General features: G+C 35.6%; 3 protein-coding genes across 4 annotated transcripts; 1 reads left to right on the forward strand and 2 right to left on the reverse strand.

The window, feature by feature from the left end:
- Positions 1 to 6,099: 6,099 nt before the first annotated feature.
- LOC130621575 (adenosine receptor A3-like) lies at positions 6,100 to 8,224 on the forward strand. The gene has a single exon (XM_057436879.1). It carries the CDS (start codon positions 6,690 to 6,692, stop codon positions 7,707 to 7,709), a length of 1,020 nt encoding a protein of 339 aa, XP_057292862.1. The 5' UTR covers positions 6,100 to 6,689; the 3' UTR covers positions 7,710 to 8,224.
- Positions 8,225 to 8,361: 137 nt separating this feature from the next.
- On the reverse strand, positions 8,362 to 12,411 carry LOC130621577 (annexin A7-like). 2 transcript variants are annotated; one of them, XM_057436882.1, is made up of 4 exons: positions 11,486 to 12,411; positions 10,562 to 10,794; positions 10,307 to 10,438; positions 8,362 to 8,856 (listed from the first exon to the last, which is right to left on the reverse strand). In XM_057436882.1, exons 2-4 carry the CDS (start codon positions 10,754 to 10,756, stop codon positions 8,728 to 8,730), a joined length of 456 nt encoding a protein of 151 aa, XP_057292865.1. In that variant the 5' UTR covers positions 10,757 to 10,794; positions 11,486 to 12,411; the 3' UTR covers positions 8,362 to 8,727. The 2 variants fall into 2 exon arrangements, with proteins under 2 accessions (XP_057292865.1, XP_057292864.1); XM_057436881.1 differs by lacking the exon at positions 11,486 to 12,411 and having other exon boundaries at positions 10,562 to 11,327.
- A 378-nt stretch (positions 12,412 to 12,789) lies between these two features.
- Positions 12,790 to 17,301, reverse strand: LOC130621572 (uncharacterized). Its single transcript, XM_057436876.1, has 2 exons — positions 16,391 to 17,301; positions 12,790 to 15,767 (listed from the first exon to the last, which is right to left on the reverse strand). Exons 1-2 carry the CDS (start codon positions 16,437 to 16,439, stop codon positions 14,263 to 14,265), a joined length of 1,554 nt encoding a protein of 517 aa, XP_057292859.1. The 5' UTR covers positions 16,440 to 17,301; the 3' UTR covers positions 12,790 to 14,262.
- Positions 17,302 to 18,336: the final 1,035 nt, after the last annotated feature.

Consider the following 18,336-nt stretch of genomic DNA (forward strand, 5'->3'; position numbering starts at 1 on the left):
TGTTTTTGTTTATTATATAATTTATGTAGTTTAGTTTTGTTAGTGCTACCCCATCCAATGTTACAATAACTTAAATAGCTATGCATGAATGAAAAATACAAATCACGTAAGCAACGAACATTCAAGTATGGTCTCGCTTTATATAGGACTCCAATATTTATCGCTATTTTATTTTCTATAATGTTGATATGATCTCTCCATGATAAAGTTTCATTAAGATAGACTCCCAAGAATTTTACATGTTTTTTTCACATTAATGTCATTCAGTTTTAAACATGGCATCTTCAGGGGGGATTATCAATTTTAGATGGCTTAGAAAAAAGAGCGTAATTAGTTTTATTTATATTCAGGGAAAGTTTATTTGCTTTGAACCATTCTTCAATTTATTTTAGTTCTTGGTTTACTGTATCAAAGAGACTTTTTATGTTACTATGCGAATAAAATAAGTTAGTATCATCAGCGAATAAAATAAAATTGAGAATTTGTGACGAACAATGTAGATCGTTAATATAAATTAAGAAAAGAAGTGGTCCCAGAATAGAGACTTGCGGAACGCCACATCTTCAAATGTGGCTTCAATATTATAACGCAATAATGATGATCCCACACTGTACGACACGAAACTAAAGTTGGACGTGTTTGTAGCCTAAGAAGGCTACTTTATCAGTAAATCAATTGTAGTTGGTACATAAGTAAGGAATGGAATCAAAGGCAAAAGTAACAAAGGTGTAGTACGTCCAGGTAACCTACTGCAATATTGTTTGTTCGCCGTCAAAGTCTTCCACACCATGAAATGCCGAAGTTTAGTACCGGAAACTATGTGCCATACTTATCCATCATCAGGCTACAACAGCCCTTTGAAACAGTAACTGCATTTGAAACGATGAAAACAGCTATTGGTACCTTAACCAAAATTTTCGTAAGGTAAAGAGAACACTGTCCGTGTACGAAGCTACTAGTCATTCATTGTCGGTTTGTACTAAGAGATACAAATGGCACAAGTGACTTCGAAATACCCAGAATACAGCAAAAAGTGTTTATCTATACATCTTCAGTTTGTATGAGGCATACAGAATACATTTCAAGCAATTTATGTCCCAAAGACCATGACTGAAGCCGAGTGGTCACTATTACGCTAGTATTTATACACAAATCGTCAATTCCTCACAAGTTATTCTGCTCAAATAGAGTATTGTCTTGAATGTTTAGTTGACTTTTAAGCAGGAACTTGAAAAAACAATCCGTAATGTCATCCATTCTTCATAATTTTCCACTAAAGTCATTAGAAATCCGAAAATTCCTCAACGGTTTCTAGAATTCTTAAGTATACCACAGACTGTCAAATTTCATAGAAAAAATAAATGAAGCCTTTTTAACGTGGCTAATATATCAAAACGCAATACATGATGGTCTTACTCGGTATGAAGCAAAACTAAATATGGATATGTTGGCATCCTACAAAGAGCTTATTTATCAGTAAATCAAGTGTAGTTGGTAAATAAACAAGGCATAAAGGGTGATTTGCCAGTATTCATCATAATATCACATACAAAGAAGCAAAATGGATCGCTCATATATTCCTTTTTAATTTCACATCTTGTGTTCTGTAAATGTAAAATTGAAAAGGAATATTCAAGCGGGTCTGCTACATTTGCTTCTTTGTATCTGATGTAATGACGAACACTACCGAATCGCCCTTCATGCATTGTTTATCTATCAACTACGCTTGAGTTACAGATAAAAAAGCTCTTTTTAGGAGCATGTTCAGACTTTGTTTAGTTTTTATACAGTGCAGGACCATCATGGCGATGGTGAAATATTTGTGTAAAGTTTGACTGCTGTAAGTCCCTGCACTTTTTAACAATAGTGTTGACTCTGTAAATAATTATGTTTATGTGTGAATAGAGTTTGTACAGCGATTGTAAAAGTGGATAACTATTTGCGCACCACTAGAAAAAGACGCCACACTACACTCTACTACGAAGAAATGCATCCCTACTTCGCTTTTATACAAAGGAATACGCACCATTACAGAAAAGTACGCTCTAGTATGCTCTACTACAGCCTACTACACTCTACCGCAGGCTACTACGCTCTACTACAGCTTACTACACTCTACTACAGAAAAATACGCTCTACTACAAGAAAATACGCTCTACTGCGCTCCACTACACTCTACCACAAGGAAATACGCTCTACTACACCCTACTTCAGAGACTTACGTTCTATTAAGGCCTGCTACAAAAAATAACGTGCTACTGCATATCACTCCGAAAAATTACGCTTTACTACATTCTACTACAAGGACAGAAAGGGCCTGCTACACTCGACAACAGACATTGATGCGCGTCACTAGAGTCTGCTACAGAAAAATACACTCCATGCTACAATGTAGATTAGAGTCTAGGCTATTGTGTGCTGAAAGCGGGGCATGTGGATAATGAGAAATCAGCATCTCCACAAGATTTGGCAAAGTACATAGGTCTAACGCATGTTGAATATGTTATCTCCTTAATATTCAGGAAGTAATCGTGGATGACTTAATTTGTCTGTCTTTCACGCAAAATAATACCTCAAGTGTATCAAATAGATCAATATATCAATACAGTCGTCAAGCCGTGAAAAAATCCACGGGGTCGCCTGTTCTTTATATCGGGAACTTCCGCAAACGAAATGATGACCGACTGCGACTTTTTGTTTCAATAGTTACTATTTGTAAACAGACAGACGACGCCTATTATTATATAGAGACTAGTCGATAAGGCCCGTGAAAAAATCCACTTAGTCAGAGAAGAAATAGAAAAGACCATTTAAATTTTGATGACGTAAACAGTGTCCCGCACCTATAAATAAAAATTATTGTTCGAATTTTGTTACCCGTAGCATCTATTGTAAAGAAAATAATATAAATGGACATGTATTTAAGGAACAGATAAGAAGATAAATACGTTTAAAATACTGCTGACGTCAGGAAAGTCCCCCCAAAGCACCAAAAAATCTTTTTAACAAATTTATATACCCCGTTATCTTCATCGTATAGATTTCAAAACGCTGATCAAGAAAATGTATAGCATCAAGTATCTTTGACAAACGGTTGCAGAGATATTGGGGTTGAAAGATTTTTTGATGACGTCATAAACACGCCCATTCCGAAACGGATTCGGGGACCCAGGTGTGGAAAACTCACCAAACTTGGTCAAAGGTGGTTACCCACGCGGTAAAAAATGACTGACGTCAGCACCTCGTTTCTAAGTTATTTGACCTCAAAGTTTTAAGTGCACTGCAATGGCTTCATTAATTTAATATAAATATTGATGTTAGCAGCTACCAACACAAGCTTACGTACTTCTTTCACACCATCCCATCAATCGGCGACGAACTGAAGAGAGTTGATGAAGCAGTTCGACACAGACTCATCCCAACCTTGAAGAGAATATAAAATGTTCCTTCTGGCGCAGTCACGTGCGCGAACACAGTGACGTCACATCAAGTCCCTGAATATCCAATACCCTGCAGTACCATACCATGTATCGCTATGGAATTCAAGGAGTTATCCCTAATAATCAGTGCAATGTAGTGACGTCATCAAAAATCATACAAATAGGAGCCAAAATTTCTAGCACAATTCCTAAAAGTCTACACCAAGGATAAGTCCCTAACATACAAAAATGAGTATGGGAAATTCCCTGATATTCATCAAAAATCAACGCATGCGCAGTAAAGACATAAATTAACTATATAATCTTCGGACTTTGTTGAAATACTATAATAAATGAGCTGTTTCAAAACGCAAGACATGTGCAACAATACTGTTGAAAAGCAGCCCTGGGTGCCCGAGCATGTCCCCAACAAGTTCAAGACGCAGGACATGTGTAACAAAGTTGTTGAATAATATCCTCATCTATTCGAATATGTGCCGGATCAATTCAGGGCGCAAGACATGTGTAACAGGGCTGTTGAAAAATATCCCTTTATGCTGAGGTATATACCGGACCAGCTCAGGACGCAGGATGTGTGCAACAAAGCCGTTGAAAAGGATCCCCTTATGCTCGAATATGTGCCAGATCGGTTCAAAACGCAAGACATGTAACGTGACATGCGCAACAACATGTGAAGTAAGTTATCTTACAACCATGTTGTAAGATAATACTTATAAATGTGCGTAAACTGTCAATCAAAATTCGATATCTTTGAAACTGCGCCCTAGATAGTCGCCTTGAAGACTATAGAGTAAATAGAGCATTGTAACGACTGTGAACGTATGTTGGATGCGTATGATAGATGTACCTGCGGAAGTAGGTTTGTGGAAAATGGTAGAATGTTGTGCTGGTACTGCTATCACGAATATATCACATATAACGGAGGAGGTTGCGTATGATGTGCAATTCTCTGAAGTCGCTCGAAATACAACAAACAAGATGCTGCATTTGAAAACAAAACCTTCACTCTAAGTACCGCCGGGAGGTTGAATAATGTCCGTTTTAGAAAAGTGTTTTTCACACAGAACAGTGTGGTTAGTTACACGAAAGTTGTCCTTTCCATCAACACGTTTGATTCTACTACACCACACTTTTCTCTCACCAACATCTTTTGGAAACGTGAAAAACTTGTTGCTGTTGAAATACGTTCACCTTCAAACTCTACTAAACCAGTATTGTCACAACCCCAGGCTGCACATTGCTTTCCAAGACTTTTTGTTCTTTGTTTACGTTTTTTTGACACACTATCCGCCATTGCGATTTTTATTATGAAGAAAGTACACAACGGCTACCTCGTTTTCGTGTTAACGCGATTACGTCATCGCGAATTTATGAAAAGGAGTATTTGTGGATCTAAACGAGTGAGGAAGAAAGTTCCAAAAAGAAAAATGCAAGAACAAAAAAATATAAGCAATGGTGTGTGTATTAATATCTTTAGCAAACGGTTTAACTGTTTTTATTTTTTGTGTTTAGATATTGACCTGAAGATGGAGTATACCTCCGAAATACATTGTGAAAAGTATAAACATTGTTGAGCCTTCTTTTAAAATGTTGAATTACAGTCATGTTTCTACCATTGCTAAAGAAATTGACGCTAAGGTAGTGATATTGACGTCGCCTCGTAACGTCAAAAGATTTAACATTTGAGACATAATTTTTTCGGCTACATCAAAGGATTTTCCTTTGATGTAGCCGAACACTTTCACTTTGCCTGTGTTACAGACAGACACAGTCTCTGTATTATTAAAGAGATTTCCTAGATCTACAGCAGCAGTTTTGATTGTTTGCGTTTTTTCCTCTTGATCGATTTCCAATTTTGATTTGCAGATTTCGCACCGAAAAGTTACTTCAAACCCAGTACGCAAAAAATATCTTCTTTGAAACGCCATTAAGTAAAATACTTTGTAATCTGGAGGTCATAGACGGAACTGGACTAAAGGTCATAAGTGAATACCTGATAAACTTTTAAAAAAAAGTTCCTTGGTAAGAAATGTATTCGCTCGCTTAAATGGCAAATGGTCTCGTCCAGAATAGCGTAAGCGTAAAAGAGCACTGAAGACGAGGTTGCCCTCCACAATTTCTCAAGAGCCTTCAAAAACACTACGAGATTAATAATGAACTTTTTCAACATTGTTGTCTGTTTTGCTCATTTTTGTTGTTCATTTCCCTCGACGAATGAGATTTTATGTATTTCTGCCCTGAAAGACAAATCCAACCCAAGTACATTTACCCAAGGCAAAATTAAAAAGATATCTCCAAAAGATATCTCCTCTACAAACATGTAAAAACTAATACTTTTAAAGGAATTCAGATTTGCTCTTGTAAAGAAATGTTTTCTTCCAGAACTCATCTTTCTTAAGTGATTATAAGCCTACCATTGTTTTTAATCTGTGTTCAGGGTTATTTTAAAGCCAATTCTTTGTATTTATAACTATTTGAGTTAAAAGTTAAAATTGACTTCTTGTATTAAATGAATAAAAAAACAGTCAAATATCTCCAGTCTCTGTTTGTCCTGTTCCTACTCGAGTTTATATTTTAGATTAGATTTAGGTAAACACTCTCTTTTAAGCGGGACATGCTAAAGATATGGTTTTTATTACTCTCAGCTTCCCCGTTCAAGTGACGTAGGTGTATTTTAGTTGCTAAAAAATCTGGTAATAATAACATGTAAAAACGACTAAAAAAATTGATCTTAATTTGACTGTTACTGCAATAATAACGTAGTGAAAAAAATTGAAGGTTTGAATAATGCTATCTTTTTTGTTGATTATACCATACATGTAAAAAATGTGGCGTTGATCAACTTCAGCAGTGTTAGATTGAAATCTCTAAATATGCATGGAATGTAAATGGTTATCAATGCGGAACGGATATCAAAAGCATGCAGACATTTTTATTTTATATTTTTAGCGAAAAAACCAAATATTGACTAACAATTCATGTGTTTGTCTCGTTTATTAAAACATTCAATACACCTGTTACTAAATAAACTATTATCACCCATATTTAAGAGAACTGGTAATCGAGAACCCGGGAATAATAATTCTTGTTGTGCCTGCACGGGGGCACAGAATCTATTACGGTACAAATAAAGAGATCGCTTGTTGGTGAAATCGCAACTCTGACGACCCCCTAAAAGCGTAAATATGAAGTTATTAACTAACATAAACCCTGTACCAAGAGCGATAACAGTTTTGGAATCTTTTTCTTATGTTTACGTTTTCGATCAAAATGAAAAACACAAGTGTATTGAGAAATGGAACGAACACAAGATACGGCAGCTATACTCAAATCTTACAAGCAAGTTTTTTATCTGTAGGGACGTTGGATTTACTGTTAGTTCCACCCATGTTTATTCTTAATATTTTGTTTATTTGGTTGATCAAAAAGCATCCAACATTGCAGTCCAACCCAAACAAATTGTTGACGCTTCTTGCGCTGACTGATTTATTCAACTGTTCAGTTTCGCAAGTGTGTTTTGCAGTGGAAAGTATTCTTCTAAGCCGTGGACTGTTTTACTTGAATTTTGATAAAATTGTAGCTTGTATTGCATACTCAGTAACTGGAGCTTCTTTTTTCAGTGTTATTTTGATATCTGTTGAACGCTATATTGCCATCGTTTTCCCATTTTACTACAACATGAAATTCCGCTTGTCTCACTTGGTCATACTTTATGTTATTCTAGTTTTGTCTTGGTTAACAACAGTTGTTATCACGTTAACTGTTTGGCATATGATGGCATTTTATATAATCGCTGCTTTAATAATCGCTTTTGGATGTGGCGTCATTTTTATTTGTTATGTCGGCATCTTTTGTGTTTATCGCCGTACTCAAAAAAACATTAAATTACCATGTGGAAATTACGATGTTAAAATAAAAGTGAAAAATTACCGTACGGCGTTTATAGCGGGGTTGGTGATCATGACTTTAGTAGTGTGCTACGCACCATTTTTGATACTTTCGTTTTTAATGTGGAGACAAGTGGCGATGAAGATTTGGCTGATTCTGCCGTGGACACAGACTGTTGCTTTGTTACCCGGACTCATTAACCCGATCATTTATTACTGGCGTTTAAAAGAAGTCCGTGCAAAATTTTTACGTTTGTGGAGTAACTTGCAACCTTTTCACAGGTCACGTGAAAGATGTCGTCCCTTTTATTTGCCGTCTCGAAATCAAATCAATCTTCAATTGAATAAGCTTGAGGAAAAGAATTCAGAATGCAAGATTTAGATGAGCGGACACACTTTGCGAATATTTCCCATCATGCTTTTTTCACGAAGCTGTTCAAACTTGTTAAAAAAACGAATGTTGTCATCCAAAAAATATGTCGAAACACAAACAGAAAGTTAGTTATCATGTAGAAGCCACAAAAAAAGAAACAACTCGAAACATATTTTATTTATTATATCCATGTTTAGACCAAGTTTCACTCTTAAATGTTCTCGTATATTTTGACAGCCGTGCAACCCTTTCCCTCAAGGTTCCTGAAAACGGTTTGGAATTCGTACCATTTATCCAGGTTTACCGTAAATGCTCGATTGAACGCCCCGGGCGCTTGTTTAAAATTTGATTTTTAGGATGGGCACCTATTCAAGAGGGGCGTTTATAAAAAAGCTTTATTTTTGTGCTATGTAATTGATACAAGAGGTGAAGCTGCAGAATAGGATGGATATCTAACAGACGTTTATTTATGTTGAGAAGGAAAAGTAGAGTAGCTTGTGGTGATTCATAAAATAGTTGTGTAACGCAGACAAAATTTTTTAAAAAATGGTTTAGAAAAGACGAACTAAGGGTATTTGACACTTCTATATCGCTATAACGCTTAACTTCTAAAAAGAAAACATTTTTTTCAAATCGACTGGTTAGAGAAAAACAACACATGTGAAGAGAATAAAATTATTTACAATCGCCAAAAAATCATACAACAACAACACAAAAAACAAAAATATTCACAAAAAGTTAGACAAGAACAGAGAAACTTTTAATCATTTTAAGCTAAAAAAAATATTTATTCATTCCACAACATTCTAACAAGCAAATATAAAAACATCGTTCCACACAATTTTCATGACGTCATGAGTCACGGATGCTTCTATATCAAATGTACAACTTAGATAAACAATCCTAAAATCAGCATTTAAAAAGGCACGCCCTGCAGTGGAGCATGACAGCATGAACAAATGCGGAAAGCTGTTTAAATTTTTTTTTGTAAGAGTAGGGTGGAAACTACTTAAATGTATATTACAGACTACCAAAATGTGGAGCCCCCGCTGCTATGGCCGCCGAAGAAGTCAGCCTTTCTTTGTTGCATCATGACAGGTTGGCCATGCATACTTGCTACTTGAGCAGCAGTTGGTGCCACACCCGGCGGAGGAGGCTAAAATAAAATTGTACATCATCACTAATTAAAAAAATATAATCCTACAGTTGCTCCACATTTTTAGCAAACTTATAGAAATATGTATCCTTCTTGCGTAGAGGTGCAGAGGAAGGGTGCCAGTCGGTCAGTATTATATCGCCTCAGATATAAGAGCACGTTCGAAAACAACTTTCTTTATTAAATCGGATTTCGCATTATGAGAAGCTGCGAAATATTTGTGTACTTTCTACCACCAGCGGCTGTTTATTTTGGCGCTTTTTGGCTAAATTCAGGCCCGCAAAATATTATACAAAATATACTTATTACTCGCGAAAAACATCTATAAATGGCAATAATTTGCGCAATTCTATTAACACAAAGAACAAAATGGACCGCAGACGGCAAAGCGGTAGTTAAAAACGCAGCTGAGTTTTACTGAGAAAAGAAAAAAAAAATTCAAAATATCCATTCGCGAATTCTTATTATTGTAAAGATATGCCAGCCAAATAATGAAATCTGAGTTCCCACGTTGTTTTATCAAGTTCCAAACTGGAACAATTTCTCCCTCCCTTTTTTAGTTGGACTATCGACGGAAAGTGATGCCATAGAATCCTGCTCAGCAACATCTTTCAGGCGTTAATAAAATTTTATAAATCGCTACCCAATGATATTATGTATCATAATCTGTTGGGGCACAGGATGTTGTACCTGTCTTGTCTATTGATTAAACAAGATCAATGGATATGAAATTGACATAAGAGTTTTTGCTACTCTGCTTATATCTATGCCAACATCCGTCGAGTGATAATTTGACTGCTGAAAAAAAATTGATTCTGTTTTATTTATCTTATAACTTTGAAATTTCTGGGCAATCTTTCAATCTATTTTCTGACGTGACACGCAAAACATCAAGGAGATTTCCTTATACGCACAATGCGAAGTTCCCGATATGTGTAAAACTTTCTTTATCAATAAAAACAATAGCAGCTGACCAACAGAGGTGCCTTCTTCCTTCCTATTACTGATTTGATAAATTGCAATGTTTTGTAAATCTTAGCAAATTCTTACCCAGCTGGACAGGATTTTGAAATACGTAGCAATTTCGCTTGATTGGGGGTTGTGAATCATGGAATGCGGAATAAACCAGGTGAAGGCTTTTTAAGTCAGTCACCGATAGCTCCATATGTTGGAAATATTTTTTCTACTGATGTTTTCTGCAATAACGCACGAACTCATTAAATTTTAAAATTATTTAACTGATGCAATTTTTTGCATATATTTTGGAATATTTTTCACACGAACACAATTATTTTTACACGAAGAGCATATGAAATCAACACTGATACAATTTAACAACCATATAATCAAAATTTACAATCAGTCGTTGCACACCATTCCAAACAACGCAGAAAGAAATGACGATGAAGTATTGTTTAACACTAACATTTATTTAATAATTTGAACTTACTGGAATATTATAAGATGCACCAGCACCAAAACGAGCAGATGAGTCGAACGCTCCTCCATGAACTGCTGCAGCAGGATAACCAGTATGAGGTGGATAACCGACAGGTTGTTGTGGATAGCCAGTGGTGGGAGGCTAAAAAATTTATACTATATCATTCACTTTTAAAAGGTAAACCAATTTTCTGTACTAATCAACTTTTGAAATTAAATAAAAAGGGAGCATAAAAGAATAAAAATCATGAAAAGATGTTCTTACATAAGTCTGTTGTGCTGTAGGTGTGTACGGAGGTGGCGGACCTGCTGGTGGGTATGTTGGTTGTTGTGGATATGCAATATGATTTTGTGGAGGATAACCTTGTGGCTGAGGAGGATACGCCATATTCTGCTGTGGAGGGTAACCTGTGTTTGGCTGTTGTGGGTATGCCATGTTTGGCTGTTGTGGATATGCCATGTTTTGAGTTGGATAATTGGATGTTGGATATCCCTTACCTATTATATTCATATGGCAATTGAATTAAAAACAAATAAAAAGCAACAGAATTATGTCTGGATGCACAAGTCACTTCAAATATCTTTTTTTTGTTCCATAAAATAAGAACAATCCAGGAAGTAAATTCTCTACCAATACAATAATGATCAATATTGATTCTTAGGCCATGTTATAATTCTCACCCATAATAGGTTATTTACCAAGACATGAGAAAAAACAAACTGAGAAAAGTGATCTTATGGTTTCAGTATGAGCAAATGAGAAAATTTGGAACAGCTCATACAAATATTGTTGGTCAAAGTTTGCAAAACTTAAAAGAAGAATACAGTTTTTCATAAAAATACCAATAGAAATAAGTTGAAAATAAAGAAACATAATGCAAAATATTATCATAGGTGAATATTTATCATAGCACATCCGTATTTCATTCTCAACAGAGAATACTTCACCCGGATCAGACCTCTGATCATAACGGGCGAGTATAATGGTGTAACATATTGTAGAAGAACTATTTTGTTCATCACTAACATATTGCCTGGCAGTGAGCGGGATACGATCTGCGGTCCCCAGAACTGGGAGCCGTAGACAAACCCACTACACTACGTGCGGCAATATGTTAGTGATGAACTCAGATAGTTTATCCGGATGGTATGTATACACAATTAGTCTCACTAATTTTGAGAATTATACCATTTTAATTGCTTCCAGGAGAGACCATAAATTTGTTTCTATAGCGTTTTTTGTGGATGTGAGTCAAGTGCTCTATGGACTGAGCTACCAATTCCTAAATACATAATGTACAGTGTATACAGCTACTGTATTATAACTTGGAAAGCACACAATAAATTTCAAAAGCTTATGTTAACGCAGTGGCTTTTCATACGCGACCTATATTAATATTCTTTCTATTTATACATTACTCTCACGTGCAACGAATACTTTTTTTCTATTTGTAAGTGAGCATTTCTAATATTGCTAAGCTAAGTTTTTTTGGTTGAGTTGTTACTTTTGAAGAGTTTTTTCACAGTGCTTGTTGGCCTGTTGTGAAAACATAATAAGAAAAGAGAAAAAGAAGTTATCAGTAGAAAAAACTAAATTACATGATTGTGTAAAATTACATACAGGTAAAGCCCTCATTGTAAATTATTGTCCGGTGTCTTGCATTAATGATGCAAGTATACATGGTGCTTTGGACTATAAAAAAACCCTGAGGTGTCTTATTGGTGTCACATGTCACAACTTGCCCAAGCTTATATAAAAACTCTTGTGTAAACACCTGGGGGAAGCATTTGACACTCCAGAAAGAACAGACACAACCATAAAGCTGTTTTTCGATAATATAAAATATTGTATATATATCATATTGATCAGCTTACTATTTCTTTTGCACTTAACATGTGACTAAACTTTTTTCAAACCAATTACAATTCTGTATTTTCTACTAATTACTGAAATACTATGGCACATCTTCATAGCCGGATTAACGTTGTAAACAAAAGTAAGAAAAGTTGAAGTAGTCAAATGTAATAGCTAGCTGGCGGCCTACTAGGCAGCTAACTAGTAATTCGTTAAGCCTGTTTAACTGTTCAACATAAAAACGAAACAACACATCAAGCATCCAATTTCATTTCACATCAACCGAACTTTAGTCGCGAAAGTGAAACGATTCGAAAAAAATAAATGCTGACATTATCGTTCATTATTTTGCATTATCGTCATTATTTTTTTCTCTTAATGGCTAGCTAATGTTTTGGTGTTCCAAATGATGGAATGAAGTTATACTGCTCTCCTTCTCTTTACTTCAGCAGTCAAAATTGTAAAATCGACCGTGGGGAAGATCGAAATCGTTATGTTATTATTTTGTGTACACCCTCGTTCCCAAATCCCTACAAAACTTTCGAGGTTTTTATCTCGAAGAGCTCTACGAGGCCGGTAATGGGTGCACAACTCAACGCAATTTATTTTATCATAGTTAATAGACAAAACAAAAAAAGGTTTTGTCTATCAACCATGATAAAATAAATTGCGTCCATACATACATACATTATTTAAAATGCAATAGTTCTTTTTTAACTGTCTCTCAAGTATTATTGTTAAAAGACAACCTCGCCCCTAGGGATTTCGGACGAGGCGGCCCTGTACATCATATGTGGAGAAGAAGGGAAACGATGCTCACGCCAGGAATCAAATATAATATGTCAAAATCACTCACTTTATATAACCAGACCGTAAAACTTTAATTATACTTTTTTTTTTTTTCTTATTTATTTTAAATGCTTTACTTCAGGTTTGAGTTTCTGTTTAATTGTTGGAGGTGTGTTTGACATAGTTCGCTGATTCCTTTGCAAGGAATAAACCCAGGCTCAATACGTACACGTGGATCTTATTAAGGTGAATTTCCTCTTACATATACTTTCTGCTCAGTTCCAAAAAAAAGTTAAATTAAATCCAGTTTTTCTAATAGTTTCTAAAGAATACACAGATTCCTAAAAAATAACCAATCCCTTTTCAACCCCATTTATTCCAACGTAAAGCACAAATTCGACTTAAAAAAGAAGACATTCCAAAAAAAGAGAAAAGTACTTAAATGTGCTATTTTTAGAATAGTGGTCCCCCCCCCTTCAAGATAAAAGTTACTTCAAGGATAATATTAAAATTCTCAAAACGTTGGTAGATAATGGCACATTTAGTCTCTAAACGGGTTACTCGAGTTAATTCAAAATTCTACCATCTTCTTTGAAGTAATCTGTAATTTTAAAAAAGATTTAAAAAATACAATTAGATTGTCTTAAATAGTTTTTGATGATTTCTGAATTCCGTAAGAAACATCTTGAACACCAGATAGCCAACCAGTAAGACCTTATTGCGAAAAAAAATATAATAACTTTTGTTTTATTTCGCCCTTTAAATTGGCATAAACTTCTGATTTTTGGCGCCCATTTTGTCCCGACTACAAACACATCAAAGGACACTAGCCTCAGACTTTTTCAAAAGGTGATCGTCACCGTATACTATCTTATAGCGATAACAATACTTAAAAAAACAACAACTTTGCTTGTTATAGTTGTAGTTGATTTTTTCATCAACTGTCATATATTTTTAAAAGAGAGAAGAAATACTAAAGAAGAAGTTGAATCATTAAATAAATTAAGACTAATGAATATTAATACAAATATAAATATATTATAATACAATGAAATAAATTAATTTTTTAAATAATATGTTCAATTAACAGTTAATTCCCTATATATATATAATCACAATCTCGTTCCCAGGCATCTTTCCGCTTTTCTGCTATGGTGAGTGCTTGCGCAAAAAAATTCGTACTGGCAAGAGAGCGCAATAGAAGTCTTGGAACGAGGTTGTTTATAAATACAATTGCGAGTTTCATTTTAATATGTACAAGTTTTAAGTTGCGCATGTGATAATAGCTAATGTAGGATTTCTTATAAGTTTTTGCACACATACTAAACCTTTTTGACAAGCTCTTGGAAAAGATCCAAAAATTTAACAACAGTATCGATTTTTTCCTTGTGTAATGTTTGTATTTTATTTATTGTTTCTTCTTCTCGCTTTCTTTGTTCCTTTAAAAATTCTTTTAAAACTTCGATGAGTTCCCTTTTGTTTACACCGCCACAGCTGCACTGCGTAAATGGGCGTTTCGATGGCGGCGGTGAAGAATCATCACTAGCAGATTCTATATGATTTAAAGGACGCTTCTCTGGAGAGCTTGGAGTGCCGCTAGAACCAGTACCGTTTTCGTATGGGCGGTTGTTTTCTCCCGATTCTGGGGAAGAAGATGTTCTGGACATTTCACGTTCATAAAATCCATTTGGTGTGCCAGCTTTGCTTGGAAATCCATTTTGATTACTACCGAACGCAATACCATTAAAATATTTTCCATCACCCTCCATCTCTTCTTTCAGTTTATCGGGCTCACTCACAGGTGTCAACAACTTTTCCAATCGATCGTAATATTTACACGTTTTTCGAAACGAGCCAGATCGTGCATTATGCTCTATCACTTTCTGGTAATCTGCTTTCATATTTCGGAATTTCTGATTACACTGGCAACCGTTTACGTCAGCATCGAGCTTCTCGTGTATTTGTTTGGCGATGTCGTCCCAAACCTTTGTTTTACGAACTCTCGGATCTTGAAGTTTTGATTTGTGCTCTTCGTAGAGATCAAGCAAGAGTTCCACCTCTTGTTTTGTCCATATGTGTTTGTCATCCATGCTGGGCGGAGACAGCTTAAATTTATCCTCTTCGAAACCAACGCCAGGGTTCATATGCAATTGATATCTTGTATCAAGAGGCTCACGAGGGTACCCTAAAGTGGACAATAATGGACTACCTAAAGGGTAAGCACTATACCTTGTTCGATCGTTGGGATGGATGAAATTTCTCCCACCCCCATAAAATGGTGGAAGGTACCTGCGCGGTCCATTGGCATAGGAGGGATCACCACGAGAGTCAATATATGGACTGGTTGGAGGACAAGGGCCTCGATAATTATGAGCTTTTACAGGAGACATCCAGGGAGCGTTATTTTCAGCTCTATGGACATGACGTGTAGGATCTTTATCAGGAGAGGAATGAAGGGGAGAGGCAATGTTATGAGAGGGATAGCGAGGGGAGTGGATGCCTTCTGGCAGTAACTTCATATCACTGGGTTCATAAGGCTTACTCGTGAGACTCTCAATACCGTAAATACTATTGGGAGGTAGAACTTCTCTGGTGTAACTATGCGTCTGTGATACCACTGGTTCAGCTATAGAGGGTGGTGGGACTGTGGGAGCTTTTGTTTCATTATTGAGACCAGCATCCAGCCCATTCTCTGTAGTTACTGGCACGGTTGTGACGTCGATTGTCTCGCTCGAGGTATCTCTGGATGGCGCTGCGTTGCTATCAACTGCGGTGGGTTCTTCTTTTAGGGTTTTATCATAGACCTCCATAGACTTAATCTGCGGTTCTACAAGAAATGAAAGTGCTAGCTAAGGAAGTGAACGCACAATAAAAGAAAAAATATTACACAAACGTTCATATTCTTTCACCCTAAGCTAGTTGTGTTTCACTCTAAAATAACGAAAATTAGATACTTCAACGAAAAAAAAGGGAAATATATGCAAAAGATTTACGAATAGTGTTAAAGATTGTACGCAATAAGGAGTGTTGAAAATACGTAAACACGCTTTTTCTTTTGTAAGAATATGCTTTATAAGATTATCAGGACTTGGATTTCGGGCTAAAAACAAAAGGTCTATTGTTTAGAAGATGAGAGAAATAAGAATAATGATCAGCCTGGTTAGAATTTTGGTATTTTTATTAAAAAAGCGTGTATAAGAAAAATGAAAAAAACTGTTTGAAAATATTTTCATATTATTTTGAGATTCGCATTACTTTGTTCTTAGTCTGTGAAAGAATTCAGTACGTTCTAAATATGTTCTTATTTTGTTAAAATGTCAGCCTCAACGTTCGTAAAAACTAGGTTCTTACAAAAAATGTGGGAGCCTTGATGAAGCTTATTGACTCGTACCACGCTCTTAACGAAGATTTAATCAGTTTTTATATAAGATTAAAATAAATAAAACTCACTTTCTATTTCGATGGTATTTTTATTCCCGTCAAAAACTTCTGTGTGCATTTTGTTCTAATTGAAACCGCTCCACCTAAACAGACACGATTCTTCTCTGTGAGGCTACACAACTTAAAACTTATTTCTTCCAAGTGATTACTTGTGTTGGGCTGTTCTTCCTGCTCAAACAACAAATTTTTCGTAGACTAATCTTTTGTTCAGTTGATCTTAAGCAGTAGCAGCTCTCAAATTGAAAACAAAAGAAATTTCAAATATTCTAAACGACTGAAGCAGAACACGACCCGAACCGTATTATAAACAAAAATGTACCTGCCGTAACCATTCCCAAAAAAAACTGAGAAAGGAACACATGCGGCATATCCAAAAGTTTTCGGTATGAAAAATTCAAAATATTTCTTTAATTATCTTCAAATATGCCGCCAAAAAATAATAACAGTTTCTTAGGAACAAAGGGCTAAAAATATCATACGGATAAAGTATACCGAATTTGATTGAACAGAAAAAAAGAGCATTAGTCTCGGTTGCTGTTTGTTCGCATCCTATCATCAATAAAAAGTCCAGTGTTTTTAATGTTCAGGCTTAGAAACAGTTGAAAAAAAACAACAATAAAAACGATCAGCTCCAACAGATGGCTTATAGAGTAAAACTTATTTGAGATTAAAATTTACTAAGAATATAAGCACGTCAAAAAAATAACGTATGTTTACCCAAAAACAATTTATTCAGTTTATTTATTGTTACGGTTGCTATCCCAGAGATTCCCGCAAAGTAATTTCCTTTGATATTTCTCATTGAGAAGGAAATACCACGCTTAGGTTAAGAATCCCCTAGAAGCCGCACTTGAGCCCAGACTTCTGCTAAATCAACGAAACTGTTTAAGAAACTCATTCGAGCATTTGAAATAGTTTAAGCACAGCGAGGTTGTTGTTAACCAACCAAATGATGGTTATGTTCATCGGTTAGTGAAGCATTGTGTTAAACAACGTTACGCGTGAAGAAAAACAAACAAATGAAGATCAAAAAGTCACAGAAAACACAACACAATAGTAGTTTCAACTGTATCCATACTATATGCAAGTTTAAAATAAAAAGAGGTGGAAGCTGAATCGAGGATCAACCTTTTTAAAGCTCCAAGATTTAAAACGTTAAAGGATAAATGAAGCATAGCCATGCTCTTGGCTCTTGAAGCATGGCCGGCTCTTGTTCTTACAAATGTTCCTGATCCTCAATCTTTGTCAATAACACAATTTCATACAGCTTCACCCTAAATCAAGTAAGCGATGCTGCCAGTACTGCTTCTGAAAAAACCATATAGTAGCTATAATTGGACTGCTAGGCTTTAAGGACTATAAACAAAATGTTGGATATGTTCGAACGCTTTTATTCAGGAACTTAAGTTTGTTTATGCAAAAGTTTTTCCGGCTTTTCTTCGGGAAGTTTGTGTATACTTTATTTTTCGGTTCACGTGTAATCTGATCTGAATTTTTCGCTAAACATCGTCACTTCCAGTTTAAGCTTGCCTAAACATGTCCACGGGACACACAAGACCAAGGTTTTATCAACAGATTAGTCTCAAAATGACATATTGAGCATAATACGAAAGTATTCGAAACATGAGAGCATGTGAGCGAGCAAGGGTTTATTTGATCGTGAACAATGCTCAAAATGAGTGCATATTGAATGAATGGAGAACAAAAAACCTTAGTTTAGAGTCTGGGTGAAATATATGCGAGAGTGACGCGAACGCAATATCGAACCTCGATGGTGTACCTTTTTTGTCAAGGGTTTGCCCAACCTCGTCCTCAGAAATTTTCACTTTTGACATTTTTACTCTAATTCATTTCATGGCGTTATCTTCTCGATAGCAATACGAGATCTGTTAGTATTTTTTACATATTTGTCCCTTGCTCGCATGCAAGATATCATTAGCCATCTTATGGCGTAT

Source organism: Hydractinia symbiolongicarpus, chromosome 12 (assembly GCF_029227915.1).
Source record: "Hydractinia symbiolongicarpus strain clone_291-10 chromosome 12, HSymV2.1, whole genome shotgun sequence".
In the NCBI taxonomy this organism is placed as follows: domain Eukaryota; kingdom Metazoa; phylum Cnidaria; class Hydrozoa; order Anthoathecata; family Hydractiniidae; genus Hydractinia; species Hydractinia symbiolongicarpus.